The 13,944-nt window shown below is 41.4% G+C and overlaps 3 protein-coding genes across 5 annotated transcripts; 1 reads left to right on the top strand and 2 right to left on the bottom strand.

Annotated features, from left to right (window-relative positions):
* Nucleotides 1-1,397: 1,397 nt before the first annotated feature.
* Nucleotides 1,398-6,741, bottom strand: RB195_012893 (uncharacterized protein; the record flags this gene model as incomplete). Of its 3 annotated transcripts, XM_064202478.1 has the most annotated exons (8): nt 1,398-1,505; nt 3,161-3,303; nt 3,363-3,414; nt 3,946-4,071; nt 4,129-4,184; nt 5,797-5,959; nt 6,039-6,129; nt 6,689-6,735. In XM_064202478.1, the coding sequence occupies 8 exons, from the start codon at nt 6,733-6,735 to the stop codon at nt 1,398-1,400; spliced, it is 786 nt and encodes a 261-aa protein (XP_064058358.1). The 3 variants fall into 3 exon arrangements, with proteins under 3 accessions (XP_064058358.1, XP_064058359.1, XP_064058357.1); XM_064202477.1 differs by lacking the exons at nt 5,797-5,959; nt 6,039-6,129; nt 6,689-6,735 and having other exon boundaries at nt 4,129-4,158; XM_064202476.1 differs by lacking the exons at nt 1,398-1,505; nt 3,161-3,303; nt 3,363-3,414; nt 3,946-4,071; nt 4,129-4,184 and having other exon boundaries at nt 5,765-5,959; nt 6,689-6,741.
* A 771-nt stretch (nt 6,742-7,512) lies between these two features.
* Nucleotides 7,513-9,050, top strand: RB195_012892 (uncharacterized protein; the record flags this gene model as incomplete). The annotated part of the gene is made up of 3 exons (XM_064202475.1): nt 7,513-7,572; nt 8,189-8,330; nt 8,902-9,050. The coding sequence occupies 3 exons, from the start codon at nt 7,513-7,515 to the stop codon at nt 9,048-9,050; spliced, it is 351 nt and encodes a 116-aa protein (XP_064058356.1).
* A 2,643-nt stretch (nt 9,051-11,693) lies between these two features.
* Nucleotides 11,694-12,122, bottom strand: RB195_012891 (uncharacterized protein; the record flags this gene model as incomplete). The annotated part of the gene is made up of 1 exon (XM_064202474.1): nt 11,694-12,122. The coding sequence occupies one exon, from the start codon at nt 12,120-12,122 to the stop codon at nt 11,694-11,696; it is 429 nt and encodes a 142-aa protein (XP_064058355.1).
* Nucleotides 12,123-13,944: the final 1,822 nt, after the last annotated feature.

Raw genomic sequence — 13,944 nt, 5'->3', positions numbered from 1 at the left:
TGGCACTAGGGCGGATTCGAACCTACGATCGATCGTGTAGACAACGGAACCTCTTACCGACTGTGCTGCACCCCTTCTCCCCCTCCTCCCACATCAGATAAATTGAATATTAGTGTTTGGCCTTATGTTTTCCTGTTTTGCCAGTGAAGTTTTCGTTAAAGTTTGTTTATGCTTTGACGTTTCGACGACCTCGTCTTTATCAAAAGTTAGAAAGCTGTTCGAGGTTTTTGATGCTATCCATACCCATTCAAACTTTCCTCTCCCCTTGCCGGGCTTCGATATTTGTTATAAGTACACCACACTAAAAATAAAAAAAAATTTATCACTCTCACCGACAAGGGGAGTGGAGAACCGTCAGGTTCTTACAGATTGTCATCCAAGGTGAGTGACATCTACACCCTTTCCAGCATTTTTGAGCATTGATGTGTGGATAGTGTTAAGGACTGTATGTTCTGTGTACACCACGTTCTTACCGGAATCTTTTAGCTAGCAAAGTGTCACGAACTTCAAGGCTTCAGTAATAGACAAGCCTTCATTTTTGCTATTCATGGATGAATTCCTGATGGAAATCCAGAATGGTTCTTATTCCCTTCTTATTTCTTTATCGTGCGCTAATATCGTACACTTTATTTCAGTCTCATTTCCATCATATATCTCACCCCTGTGCTGTCCTAGTGGCAAATAACAAAGAAATTTACGATAAAATTCAAGCGTGACTCCACTCGCATTCATTCTGTTTTTTTTTTTTGCCGTAACCGCACTAAATATAGTTCAGTCAAAACGAAATGAAACACAGTGCAATTGCGTAAGCAGCTCGTTCGAAGCGGCGCGATGGAGATAGCGGTTGGAATCGTGGTGGGACCATCGCGAACTGCAGCGATGAATGATGGCAGAAGGGGTCCTCACTTGATCCAAACCGCTGCGCTCCTCTGCAAAGCTTCGAGCTCCACCGCTTACGCAACTGCACCGTACATCATTTCGTTTTGACTCTGCTATAGACCTTATACCATGGAACTTGTCTCAATGCTTTCTGGTACCGATACGCCGTTCCAAAAAACCAATGTCTAGACAAGCGATTCAGGCCGAAAATGATCTGCACACTGCATGGAGTGTTTTTTGATGTACAGCTACACATTTTATACCGTTATTATGTATCAGAATGATGATAAATTTGGGCTCTAGGCTTGTATGGATTTCTTCAATGACGAGACAATGGGAAGGGAGTTTGGATACGATACGCTTTTACATGCTTTGATGTGATGGTAGGTTTAGTTGTTCAAGCACCATGACTATTGAACAAAAAAGATGAAAATTTATTGAAATGATGCTTCCAAGAGATTTTTTTCGAAGGCTATGTAGCAAATTCAATGCATCAAGTAACGAATACAGCGTACACATTAAAAAAGTTGTTTTAAAAAATGTGCAAAGAAAGCAAGAGACTCGAAGATTTTTTCTTTATATTGATGTGCAAGGTCGAGATGTGTTTCGTAGATGTAGCGATATTTCTGAAAATAGATTAATACAAGAAGATAAAATAAACTAAATACAGTGAAAAGAGATTAACATTGGGTGTATTATGAACCTTTCACAAGGTAAAATCTGCCACTTTCGTATTTGACCCAAAAATAAGAAAGAAAAACCCTGTCAAAGGTTCTCTTCAGGGTAAATGCCGAGAGAGGCAATCAACCGCCCAAATCAAGTTTGAATAGATGGAAAAAGCACTAGAAGTGAACTAAACGACATAGCCTAGCCAACAAAGCATGAAATTAAAAATGAGCTAAGCAGGAGTGTTAGTTGATAACTAATATCCAGAAACTTTTTGGTTCGGTCCTTCCGTGATGTCGCATTTCTTCGTTCAACGTCTCATCTGCGTGTTGTGGCCTAACACAGGAACCTAGGCGGCGTACAATGCCTCGGTACATGCATTTTGGTGGAAACTTAGTGAAAATCCTTCCAATCAACAATGTTCACAGATATCGGCCTTACATTGTTCTTCGTTCGTGATCCTTTGCACCTTGCGCCTCCTCCGCCTCCGGAAATATCGAGATAAAAAAGGGTAGACACTATCGCGGTTGCATCCTGCTCGATGCTTGAAGATGAGGATTGAAGAGTATTGATGATTTGTATTTAAAAGCATCACCCCACGAATCTGCGGTGGTACGGATTTCAGATGGAGTATTCGTATACGGGATCGTAGATTATGGAGAGAAGGATGATTCCGTCCATTTCTTTCTAATTGGCGTAAAAAACAGAAGATAGGGCTTCGCGGCGACGAATGGATTGATTCTGTGCAAGCTCTCGCAGAAGATCGAGAAGGTTGAGCAGAGCTGTGTTCAAGGACGGCACACCTCGGCGAAGATGCGGGTAATCGTGTCAGGCGATGACATCAGCCCGCCGATTAAGTCAAGTAAGTCAGGGCTTCGCGCGTCCCGGAGTGCTATTTTCTACAAGGAGTTCGATTTGAGCGCGCCAGCCTTGTGCACGGAATCACCCCCTGTCCATAATCTACAATCCCGTATAAGAATGGTCCACCTGAAATCCGTACCACCTCAGATTCGTGGGGTGATGCCTTTAATGGATGAAAAGGTGGAAAATGTAGGCGATATGGATTTGAGTTGAACAAGAATTAGAGGAGAATGTTACAAAGAAGCATGTTATAAAGAGGGAGAAGATATTTGACTCGATTTATGTCTCGATTTCTAGAGTTCCAATGGTGCCAAAGAGGTTTGGTTGTTCCTTTACTTTGTATAGTAGAACAGAAATATGCCTGTAAACTTTGCAAATGTGTTACTGGAGTAGTGAGAATAATGCTACTAACAACAAATGTGTAAAGCTGACTAACATGTAGTGGGTTAGGGTTAGGTGCTGCGCAGTTGCGTAGGCGGCTACTCATCAGCGTCGCTGTCGAGCGTGGCGGATAGAATCGTGGTGGATCGCCACTCAGTTCGCGATGGTTCTACCTTGATCCGAATCGATGTTTCCACCGCGCCGCCTCAAGCGTAGCCGCCTACGCAACTGCAATGTGCTTCATGTTTTTCTGACCCGACTATATGATTTTATATGTGTACGCGTAAAATTCGTGCGAGAATATATCTGACGTTTATTAAACTTTAGTAAATGCTCAAAATAATCAAGAAGAAGAAGAAGAAGAAAAACTAACGTTCGCAGTCTCTTTTACTTCATACATGATTAGTTTCGACATTGCAGGATCGACAAGATCTTCCAGATTGCTTAGAATTTCGGGCGTACTTCCAAACGATTGGTTATTTTTAAGCACATTTTTAATCCCGTTCAGCGTATAATCTGAAAGGTAGAGGTTCCAAGAACGGTAATTTAGATATTCTTTGACAAAATATTCCAACCAATTATTCTCACATCGTCTTTGATGTAGTCTTTAAAAGATCTAGAGTGCATCTGAAGAACAATTACTTACAATAGAAAATAGTTCGTAAATTAGTGGAAAAACATTGGCTTAGTTCTCTACATTTTATAAGGACATTTTTTCAGTTTTACACTAAGGTTACATAGATTTTCACATCAAAAGAATGAAGAGTAAAGTATAAAGAATAGAGTGTCTGGCGTTAATCAATCCGCTTGGGATCCGTCACCACGTTCAAGTTCAATTCAGAATCGTTTGAGGTTTACGAACGTGTAAAACTGGCCTATACAATGACTTGCTGGGGTTAGCCTATGTGTCAAGTAAATATTTTTATCCTTCAGGTCAAGTCTCGTACTGATTAATCGATACCGAAAGGATGAAAGGCTTGGTTGGACTTGGGTTCTGCCACTGCAGAACCTCTTACCGACTGCGTTACACCTAACCTAACCATTAACACACGGAACCCAACATTGAAAAACTCTTAAATTTATTCGGAGTGTAGCTGTACAGCACTCTGACTAAAAAAACTCATGAATTGATTAACAATCAAATAAAAATTGTCTCACTCCACTAGCCCTCAATACGTCCTTTCCCACAAGATAGGTTTTCATAAACAAACGACGGTTTTGTAATAGCGATACCATTTCAAAGAGAGCATTAATGGTGAGAGTAAGATCAAATCTGACCAGATCCTAAAAAAAAAGCCAATTTTTTTTTGCGATTGATCGAATATCCTAACAATTCTGGACCATATATTTTGACATCTTTCCGGGATGCATGCAAGACATCTTTGATACAACGATCTCTTCGGTGATTATGATTCATTGATTAATGGCTGTGTGTGCTTAGTAAGCTAAGTAAGTAAGTAAGCTTAATGAAACACAAATGAATTTAAATGGAAGTGTAAACCATATTCTGGTTTTAAAATGGTCAAGTTAAATGAGAAATCAAACAGCGATCCTTGAGCACATTAATTAGCACAACATAAGTCACAGCACTCATACAGGAACCTGAGTTCACTTAAAGGCATCACCCCACAAATCCGAGGTGGTACGGATTTCAGGTGGAGTATTCGTATACGGGACCGTAGATTATGGAGAGGGGGTGATTCCGTCCATTTCTTCCTAATTGCTGTAAAAAACGGCCCAGAACATGCGTCGCGTGCACGAGGCTGGCGCGCTCCAATCGAACTCGTCGTAGAAAACAGCGCGCCGGGACGCCCGAAGCCGCGTCTTCCGGGCCGTTTTTTTATGGCGATTGCGAATAAATGAGCGGGATCCCACCGGTTTCAGCAATCTATGGTTCCGTATGCGAATACTCCACCTGAAATCCCTACCACCTCAGATTTGTGGGGTGATGCCTTTAAGGTTTCGCACAGAAGTCGCTACTTTATTTGGATGATCAATTCCGACCGATATTAATTTCTTCGAAAAGATCTAAGTGGCAAAGCCTTCACGTTTGGAAAAAAGAACGGAATCCATGCTATTTCAAACCAGTCTGAACGCCCTGCTAAAGCTGAACTTTTGTGGTGTTCGTTTCGCTCGCCTTCACGGTCAACAAAAATTGATAGTAGTGGGATTTTCTGTAAAACTGGAATGCTGATTTCCTAAGAACGCTTTCTCCTTTTTTAAAATAAATTTGAAAAAAAGATTCTATAGTTTTCTTTCTAAATGCGTCAATACTACATTTCGAGAACATTCAAATTTCAGCTTCAAACACTTCTTTCATAGCAATATAATATAGACACAATTTGAAAGCATTACTCAAAGTATGGATTTTCTTCTTGTCTTCTCCAAACAGTTATCACGGAATGATTTAACATACAATAAAAGGATATGAACAACATCATCGTTTTGATAGAGATAAAGTTCCACGTCAGATCACTTAGACTGTTAGCTACTATTTAAGTGGCCGCTTGCATGGATGTTCCCCCTTTTTGAGGAAAGCATGTCACCAAAATGAGGCAGACCTGCAAGGAAGTGGACCCACGGAAAAGTCGCACAGCTGGAACGCAACGCGGGCATTGGCCAAGACTATGAAACGGTTGCAACGTCCCATTTACCTTTTGCGATATGCACACGAAGATACTGCGCGATTCTACTGTACTATGGCGCAGCAATCCCATACCGGTGGACCCGTCTCACCCCATCTTATGGATATCTGGCTGGTCGGATCCCACGGCGCACTAATCCGACACCATGAGACCCGTCGCACCCCATTTTATAGCTTTGTAGCGTCGGCGCACCAATCCGACGCCGTGGGACCCATCTCCCTTTTTGAAATTTAGTCTCACACACAGCACACACACGTGACAGAATAAGCCTGTTATTATATAACATGACAGCACTGGCAGACACTACGAAACTTCCCGGAAAATTAAGCACATTAGAAAGAACATGAAACCAAAAAAAAAGAACTTTCGTCGAACATTGTCCCTTCTGATTGATCTAGACCTTCGTACACCATGGCATCAAGTGTCGATGAATATACTTCTTTCAAGAATGGTTTCCCATCTGTTAATTTTTTTAAGGCAGCGAGAACTGCGCCCTTTTCTTGTCTCTCGATTTTTCCTATAGCCATCTAGAAAACATCAAATAATCGATATTTATATATGGATCAAAATTAATACAGTATACTCCTTATCTGTATTTGGATCCACCTTTAAGTATTCCACGTTATAGTCCAAACGTAGCGATGTAAACCAATCCGTAGTCTCTTTGAAAATTTTTGGTACAAATGGATCAGGGTTGCTGGAAGTTTTTTGTACATACTTAAGGCAATTGTCACGAAAAGTAATGTTGTTGTCTTTCTTATTTTTTTGCGCCTCATTTTTGTTGTAGAATAATTTAAGCCTTGATTCTAATCTTTAGGAGTTACCAATTCTGATCTCAGCTCACCGCCTTTCGTGCACTTAAAGGCATCACCTCACGAATCTGGAGTGGTACGGATTTCCGGTGGAGTATTCGTATACGGGATCGTAGATTATGGAGAGAGGTGTGATTCCGTACATTTCTTCCTAATTGCCGTAAAAAAACGGCCCGGAAGATGCGGCGCCGCACAGGGCTGGCGCGCTCCAATCGAACTCCTTGTGGAAAATAGCGCGCCGGAACGCTCGAAGCCGTATCTTCCGGGCCGTTTTCTACGGCAATTAGGAAGAAATGAACGGAATCACCCTCCTCCCCATAATCTACGACCCTGTATACGAATACTCCACCGGAAATCCGTACCACCCCAGATTCGTGGGGTGATGCCTTTAAGTTCACTTACGTATTACCCTTTGTAAGAGGAAAGACTAAAATATTCAAATACCTTCTAGATTCATAAATAAGTGACAGTGTTATTAACACAGAGAACATTATCATTTGCTTAGAAATAAGAGCCCTCTACAAACAGGGCGTAGGCTCAGCTTGAAATGGCTGACTTATCGTTGAGAAACCTGTAAATTTGGATTTTGTACCCAAAAAAAAAATCAAAACTGGTATTAGCCATATTTCTTTAAAACGAACTCGTTACTTGCTTTCTTCACTCCTTTGATCTTTGGGTACCGTGAAAAGAAGGACAGCCGCTCGCTCTCTGCTAGTAAATACAACTGATGACTTTTAAATAACATAACAATCCGATTCAAGAAATCCTAACTTGTAATCATCTGATAAAGATCAGTGATGATTTTGCACGCTGACTATGGTAAGATGGTGCAGTCGCTCTAGTGCAGTCGCTGGGAGGTTGACTGCACTATTGATCGACGGTTCAAAACCGTCGTAGCGCCAACCAGGCTCTTCACCACTTCGGGGTCGAGGAATTGGTACCAGATTTGTCCTGGAGGATAAAAATGCTGACTTGACTACATCGACTAACCCTCGCAAGTCATTCTTTAAGCCCGGCAGGCGTTCGTAAACTTCAAACGATTGGGATTGAACACGGTGGCTCACCTGAAGCGGATTGATCAATGCCAGGCCTCTTATTCTTTGGGAATTAGTGTATGGTAAATGGTGCTATTTGAAAAATTATTGAAAATGACCAGATTGGAAAATTTGGATTTTCGTTCAGATTTCATCATGATCTTAAGCAAGAAGATCCTCTACATTAATCCTTAGCGAGACGATAGCTGAAGAACGGTGGGATGTACTAGGAAAATGAATGTGGATGACTTTCATCGTCCTGTCCATGAGGGATTTTCGACATCGTCAGTTAAGGTGGGAAAACCTTTCTGACGGCTGAAGAGGAGCTGAGGGGGACCTTCACGAGATCTGCGAAACAGATTCCTTTACAAAGTGTATGTAAGGCGTAGTTCTATCCGGAAAAAAGCTTCTAACACTAATACTTGGGAAGAAGTTCGCTTTTGCATCTATGAAGAAGAAATCCAAATATTTTTATGTGTATGTGGAGTATATGACAAAATCCACATATAGAGAAATCCGTATTTGCATCCGCTACAATCCTGATTTCAATAATGAAAAGCGTCTTAGAAGGAAGCTGCATGCATGCAACTGCAAAAGATTGAGACAAATAGGTGAAATGAACTGAAGAGGTTCGAAAAGACTTGGAAGGACAAGAACCTGGAAAAAACTAAAAGCTTTACCAGAACATTATGGCGGCAAACATAAGAAAAGTTCATCAGCCGTCAACATTGCTAATGGAAGTGTCAATGGTGCAATCACCTACCAAGTTGGATGGAGCTCTTCGTCACCTTGATGAAGGTGTCTAGGTATTTATTATTAGAAAAGTGATAGGTGAGAAGCAGCGGCGTTCGAGGGCTACGCAGTTATGTTTCCTGTGTTTCGACTTTCCCTATCGAGGCCTTCTTTTCAGGAAAATTCGATCGCAATTGATGACAATGACGAACAACTGCAGCGGTTTAAACCTCAGCCCACATCCGTATTAATTTCACCGTTCGAAGTGGAAACTGAGATAATACCAGGCGTCTTCCACGCTGTTTTCTTACGACGATTAGGTAAAGATGAGCGGAACCATGTTGTGTTTCGTACTATTTGAACTCTACGCTTCTGCAGTCGGTTCAGCATCACGTCGGATCCGTGATATACTGCCTTTAAAGCGTCAGAATTTTGGGCGGACGTTCAAAGAGACCCGAGAATACCTGCCTTTGCTTCCTCGGTCATACTAAGACAGCAGATCGCCTAAATAATTCCGTTTATAGATGTGACACCCTTTCGCAGCACACAACTTATTAAAAGGGGCCCAATACTGGTTTTTAAATCTAACTCTCTTAATTTAACTCTCTTAATAATTATCTTTCTATCCTTCAGCAACGTTTTCACTAAAGTCTTTCGCTACCGTTCTGCAATATATTCGGTGGAATTACCAACCTACAGAAGTGGTTTAACATATGTAAGTGGTGGACAAGATGTTCTGGATTTTCTACAACAGTTGAAATTAAGACATCGTCTTTGGAATATTATGCGATTTTAAATTTGGATTATTTTCAGTTCTCCCCTTTGAGGACTTTTGATATCTGCCTCTCAACTACCAGAATATCTAGAAGTCTGATAAATTTGGAAATTTAGAATGCATCCATGCTGCTGATGCTACGGATGTTCTACATGTTGACGGCGACAGTGTTTTGAATAAAAAACGAACGCCGCGTATCCGTGTCATTTCTTCGCGTGCATATTATTATTGTTTGTTGTTCAATCGGCCACGTTTTTACGAATAACAGGACATTTTTTGTTCTCAGCTTGATCAACCTTACGATTTCATGAAAAAAAATCTTCTTGATTTGAGTGTTTTTATGATTTCTACAAGATATTTCCTCTTTTTTGTCTGTTCTTAAAAAAGTGTGGTGCTCATTTCTTCTGTATCTTGTAACCACAATACAACACCCAAGTGATTATCATTCTAGAATCTCATAGTCGCCTTTTCTGAAATTAAGTTATGTGAAGCATGCGTAGAAGTGGAAGTAGGATAGAAAAGACTTCGAGAAGTTTTATGTTACGCTCAAGATCCTTTTGACGAAAATCAGGAATAAGCGTTGGAATTCAAGAGAAGCGTTACGCATTGTTAGGGAAGCAGTTACGTATTAATAACCACCAAACCTCGTTTGATATTTACTGTAAAAAGATGCGGGACCCACTGGACTTTTTGCAGCATCACTGTATAAAATGTTTTTCTTTCTTTATGCTGATATACAACTGGTATAGAAAGTACGCATTGAAAAAAAACCCAGCAATTTAAAACCATTCCTGAATGTGCTATCAGTTTTGGGACGTATAAATGTAGTTTTGGGTATAATCTGGGACACTTATTTTTTTTGGTTAAGTCAGTTTTTCCCGAAAGTGGTACCAATTCGGTTCACCTTCGATCGATTGTGCAGAAAGCGGAACCTCTAACCGCTACACTACACCCGCCCCTCTGTTTATTCCTATTGTTTATTCCTACTCGACCAAAAATAAACAGCCTTCTCTAAAAAATTGTGTTTAGCGATCTGATTTTGTGAAATGATCTGATTTTGAATGATTGAGAAGAACTTTAAAGTGACGTCACTCGAGCTGACCTATTGCGGTTCGCCTTGAAGATTTATGAGAATGATATTTCGCCCCTCTTCGACTTGCAAAAGCCAGAGTTCTGGACTTGTGGAACTGAGAGTCTAGTGAAGCGTTGGATTTACGTAGTTGACAATGATGGTCCTTATTTTGTTGATTGGTATCTAAAAACAACAAAATTATAACTGTTTGAATAAAAAATGTGGGATTTGGTGCGAGATTTTTGAATCAATCTAATAAAAAGCCAAAAAAGCAGGAAAAAAAGTTTGCTTAACGCTTTTTCAATAACCAAGGCACGAACAAAGCACGCACCCCATGTAGAGAACCCAAAAAATCACTGTTTTTAGGGTTGTTATAATTTCTTTACAAGGGCTTGTAAGCTTCAACATCATAGAGATTGAAGAGGGCTATTGTTTCTACGTGCTTTCCTCATCTCTACATACGTTGAATCAAGAAAGCCTGCAGGCACTGATCGATGACGCCCACGATTTTAACTGCAGCATCAAGACTGTCTTGGAAATTTGCATGTGGAGCGATTGCATCGTGGATGTTGGACGCCTAGGAGACGTATGGGGGTGAGGGAATAACATGAAATTTTGCACTGTTTATGACACATGCAAATCAGAGGATTAGAGCGTCGTACTAGCTGGTACTAGACTATCTACTGTATGTGCTTTTCACGTATTATAGTGCTATATCGATCTGGAAAGCGGTCTGGAAAGTGGGAGACGAATGGAGCTGAGGATGTAATTACATTTCATGGGAGAATTCGTTCAAGACTTGTCTGGGAGCATAAAACACTTACTTGGTCCATTGACAGGCTCCCGCAATTGTAGCGCTACATTCATAAACCTCAAGCGAAGTCTGAGTTGGAGTCGAACGGATAGGCGCATCCCATGAGAATTGATCAACGCCGTACACTTTATCCCTTATCCTTAATGCTGTGTATCGCGTTACGAGATCCTCCAGAGTTCCTCCTATCTTCGAGAGCTATCTCGATTAAGGTAAGATCTTCGGGGGAAATGTAATTGGGGGAGGAAGCACTCAGTGGCGCCTTTTTTTCTGAATTTTTCTTCGGGGAAAATGTAATTGGGAGACACTCAGTGGCGCCTTTTTTTTTCTGAAATTTTGCTCTATCTTACCTTTTCTCTCATTAGTTAACATTAGCATCTCTAACATTAGCTCACTTATTTCTTATTTATGTCATAGATCCTGTAATTGTAATGCTTAGGTCTTAGGGTGCCGACTGATTTAGTTATTTACTTCCAGAAATGAGAGCTCCACAGAGTGGCTCCCTCCATCTACAATCCATCGAGACCTTGTTTGTAGTCCCTACAAAAAAGTCGACTTGCCCTTTTTCTTTTCGCCTGATTTTCGTACGAATTTTTTTTTCTTCTCGTAGCCGTCGTCTTCCAATCTTAGTCGTTTGTTGTTCAAAAGAATCAATTTTTATTTCCACTGTCGTGTGGACGAGGACATTGGCTCTACAATTCTTCTACATGCTCGTGAGAACAGTTCTCCAGTATCATATACGACCTTCGAGCTGGGGAGAAGGAAACGGGCGGCTCGGGGAGCATTCAAAAGCATCGAGATTGTAGTGAAGAGGACCAAGAACATTCCGCTCCATGCTCAATTATTCAACACCACCGTTCATCCTGCTTTGACCTACGCCTCAGAAACGTAGGCGTTTCGCAAGCAGGAGGAAAATGCGATTAGCATCAGCGAAAGTGAAATTGAAAGAGTGATGCTAGGAGTAGCCCGCTTTACGCAATTCGAAGAAGGGATTCGAAGTTCACTCCTAAGTCACCGATCGAAGATCAGAGACGCTGCCGCATATGCCAAGGAAAGCAGTTATTAGGTGGCCCGGATACGTGGTGCTTTTCAACGACAATCGTTGGAGCAGAGCCGCAAGCGATTGGATACCACTCGGCATCAAACGCAATGCAGGAAGACCGCCGACCCGATAGTCCGACGTCTTTACGAAGTCCTTCGAAGAAAAATACGACGCTCTTCGTGTCGCTCGCGAGAAGGGATGCCACTGGGCAACACTTGCGCGCGATCGCGACAAATGGAAGTATTATTGGTGCCCGCTCGAGCAAATCGATGAACAACGGGAGCACACGTGGTACAGGTGATACGAATAACAGCAAATCCACTGCCACTTTGTCTATATCAAATTTTCCAAGACATCTGGGTATTTTGATTAATTTAACGGTCTTCAGATGACGGTCAGTTTTCTTGCTCATCCTCTCTGATAAAAATCTATTTAAATGTAGTGATTTCGACGAAATACTTGCCCGCTGTGGTCTACAATGTAGATCTGCTCATGTACGTGGGGCGGGCGGAAGAGAAACATGTAGTCATCGCAAACACACGTGATACATGCGAATAATGTTGGTTATAGATACAAAATGAACGATGTATGCACATATGCATGTATGATGTGTTCATAAATGTAAATGCGGATATGGATATGGATGTGGATCTATGGAAATGCCGCTTCTTGTGAATAGTTCCTGACTGCAGAAATAGGGAACTTTCAATTACCATACCACCTTGATGGGGGCGTGTGTATACCAGTCAGTTAGAGGTCCGCTGTAGCTGCACAGGCTGTTCGAAAGTGTTCTAGTGCAAACCAAGCCTTTCATCACTCCGGGGTCGGTATCAAGTATTGGTATTGGTATCAAACTTGTCTGTGAAAATAGAAACACTGACCTGACCATCGGTTGGCCCCTGCAATTCATTGTATAGGCCAACAAAGTCTCAACGATTACGAATAGCAGTAAGCGTTAAGTTAAGCATCCCAAGAGGGTTGATACGCCAGTGATTTTATCCTTTGTAAAACATTGTTTCCGTATCCGAATAGGAGGAAAAAAGATTCATAAAAATGGAGCTCGGGCATGGCAGAAAGACTGTAGGATCTCATGTTAATATGTACATATGTAGTTCTATCTGTTCCACATAATCTGATGAAGAAGTGTTTGGAGCATTTTCTGTGCCAGAACATCAATTTTCTTACACTAGCGCTTCTACGAATTAAAACATAGAAATGGTTATGGTACTTGTCCCAATTCGTTTGCGTTGATGAAATTTGGGTCCCAAGAACGGTGGTACCGTTTCAATGCTCACAAAAATTTGCTAGCATCAGTGACGGCGAACCTGAACACGATGTCCACCGAAAAACTTGAGAATCTCTCAGTGGTGTCCATTTTCGACTGTCCTTGAATCTTGGCATGTTGAATACGTAGCTTTTGATTGATTTGCTTGAGTTGTAGCCATGATCGGTATTTATATTGATTAACAGCTAACATTACCCCCACCCTTCCCTCATCGGAGCTTGGAAAATCAAAGAAATCAATGACTTATTCTCTCAAACGGCCTCATCGCCCAACAGAAAACATTCAAACGAACATTCAAAACATTCAAATGAAGGCTAGTGCTCAGCTAGTGCTTACTTAGGAAAGATAAATTCCTGTTTTGACTTAAAGGTGTCACCCCACGAATCTGGTTTGGTGCGGGTTTCAGTTGGGTTATGCCTATACGGAGCCGTAAATTATGGAAAGAAAGGTGATTTCGTCCATTTCTTTCTAATTGCCGTAAAAAACGGCCCGGAAGATACGGCTTCAAGCGTTCCGGCGCGCTACTTTGTACAAAGAGTTCGATTGGAGCGCGCTAGCCTTGTGCACGCGCCGGAATCTTCAGGGCTTTTTTACGGTAATTAGGAAGAAATGGAAGGAATCACCCTCCTCTCCATAATCTACGATCCCGTATACGAATACTCTACCTAAAATCCGTAACACCTTAGATTCGTGGGGTGATGCCTTTAAACAAATCAATCAAAAGTGTCAGAAATGACTTGGTACAAAATTAGGATGTGAACGAAATGTTATCATTGAAAGCAACGGGGCAGGATATATGTTCTGGCGCATCGATTTAAGCGCTACAATACAATAGACAATCTATCGGATTATTCGACGAGCTCTGAAGAATAAAAAAAGCTCTATTGTCAGTATGGGACTATGATTCGCATTCTGTTCATCAACAATGGCATAACATACGTTACGTTTC

This window comes from Necator americanus, chromosome V (genome assembly GCF_031761385.1).
Source record: "Necator americanus strain Aroian chromosome V, whole genome shotgun sequence".
In the NCBI taxonomy this organism is placed as follows: Eukaryota; Metazoa; Nematoda; class Chromadorea; order Rhabditida; family Ancylostomatidae; genus Necator; species Necator americanus.
The sequence above is the reverse complement of the archived record's forward strand: the minus strand, read 5'-3'. Positions and strand labels throughout refer to the sequence as shown.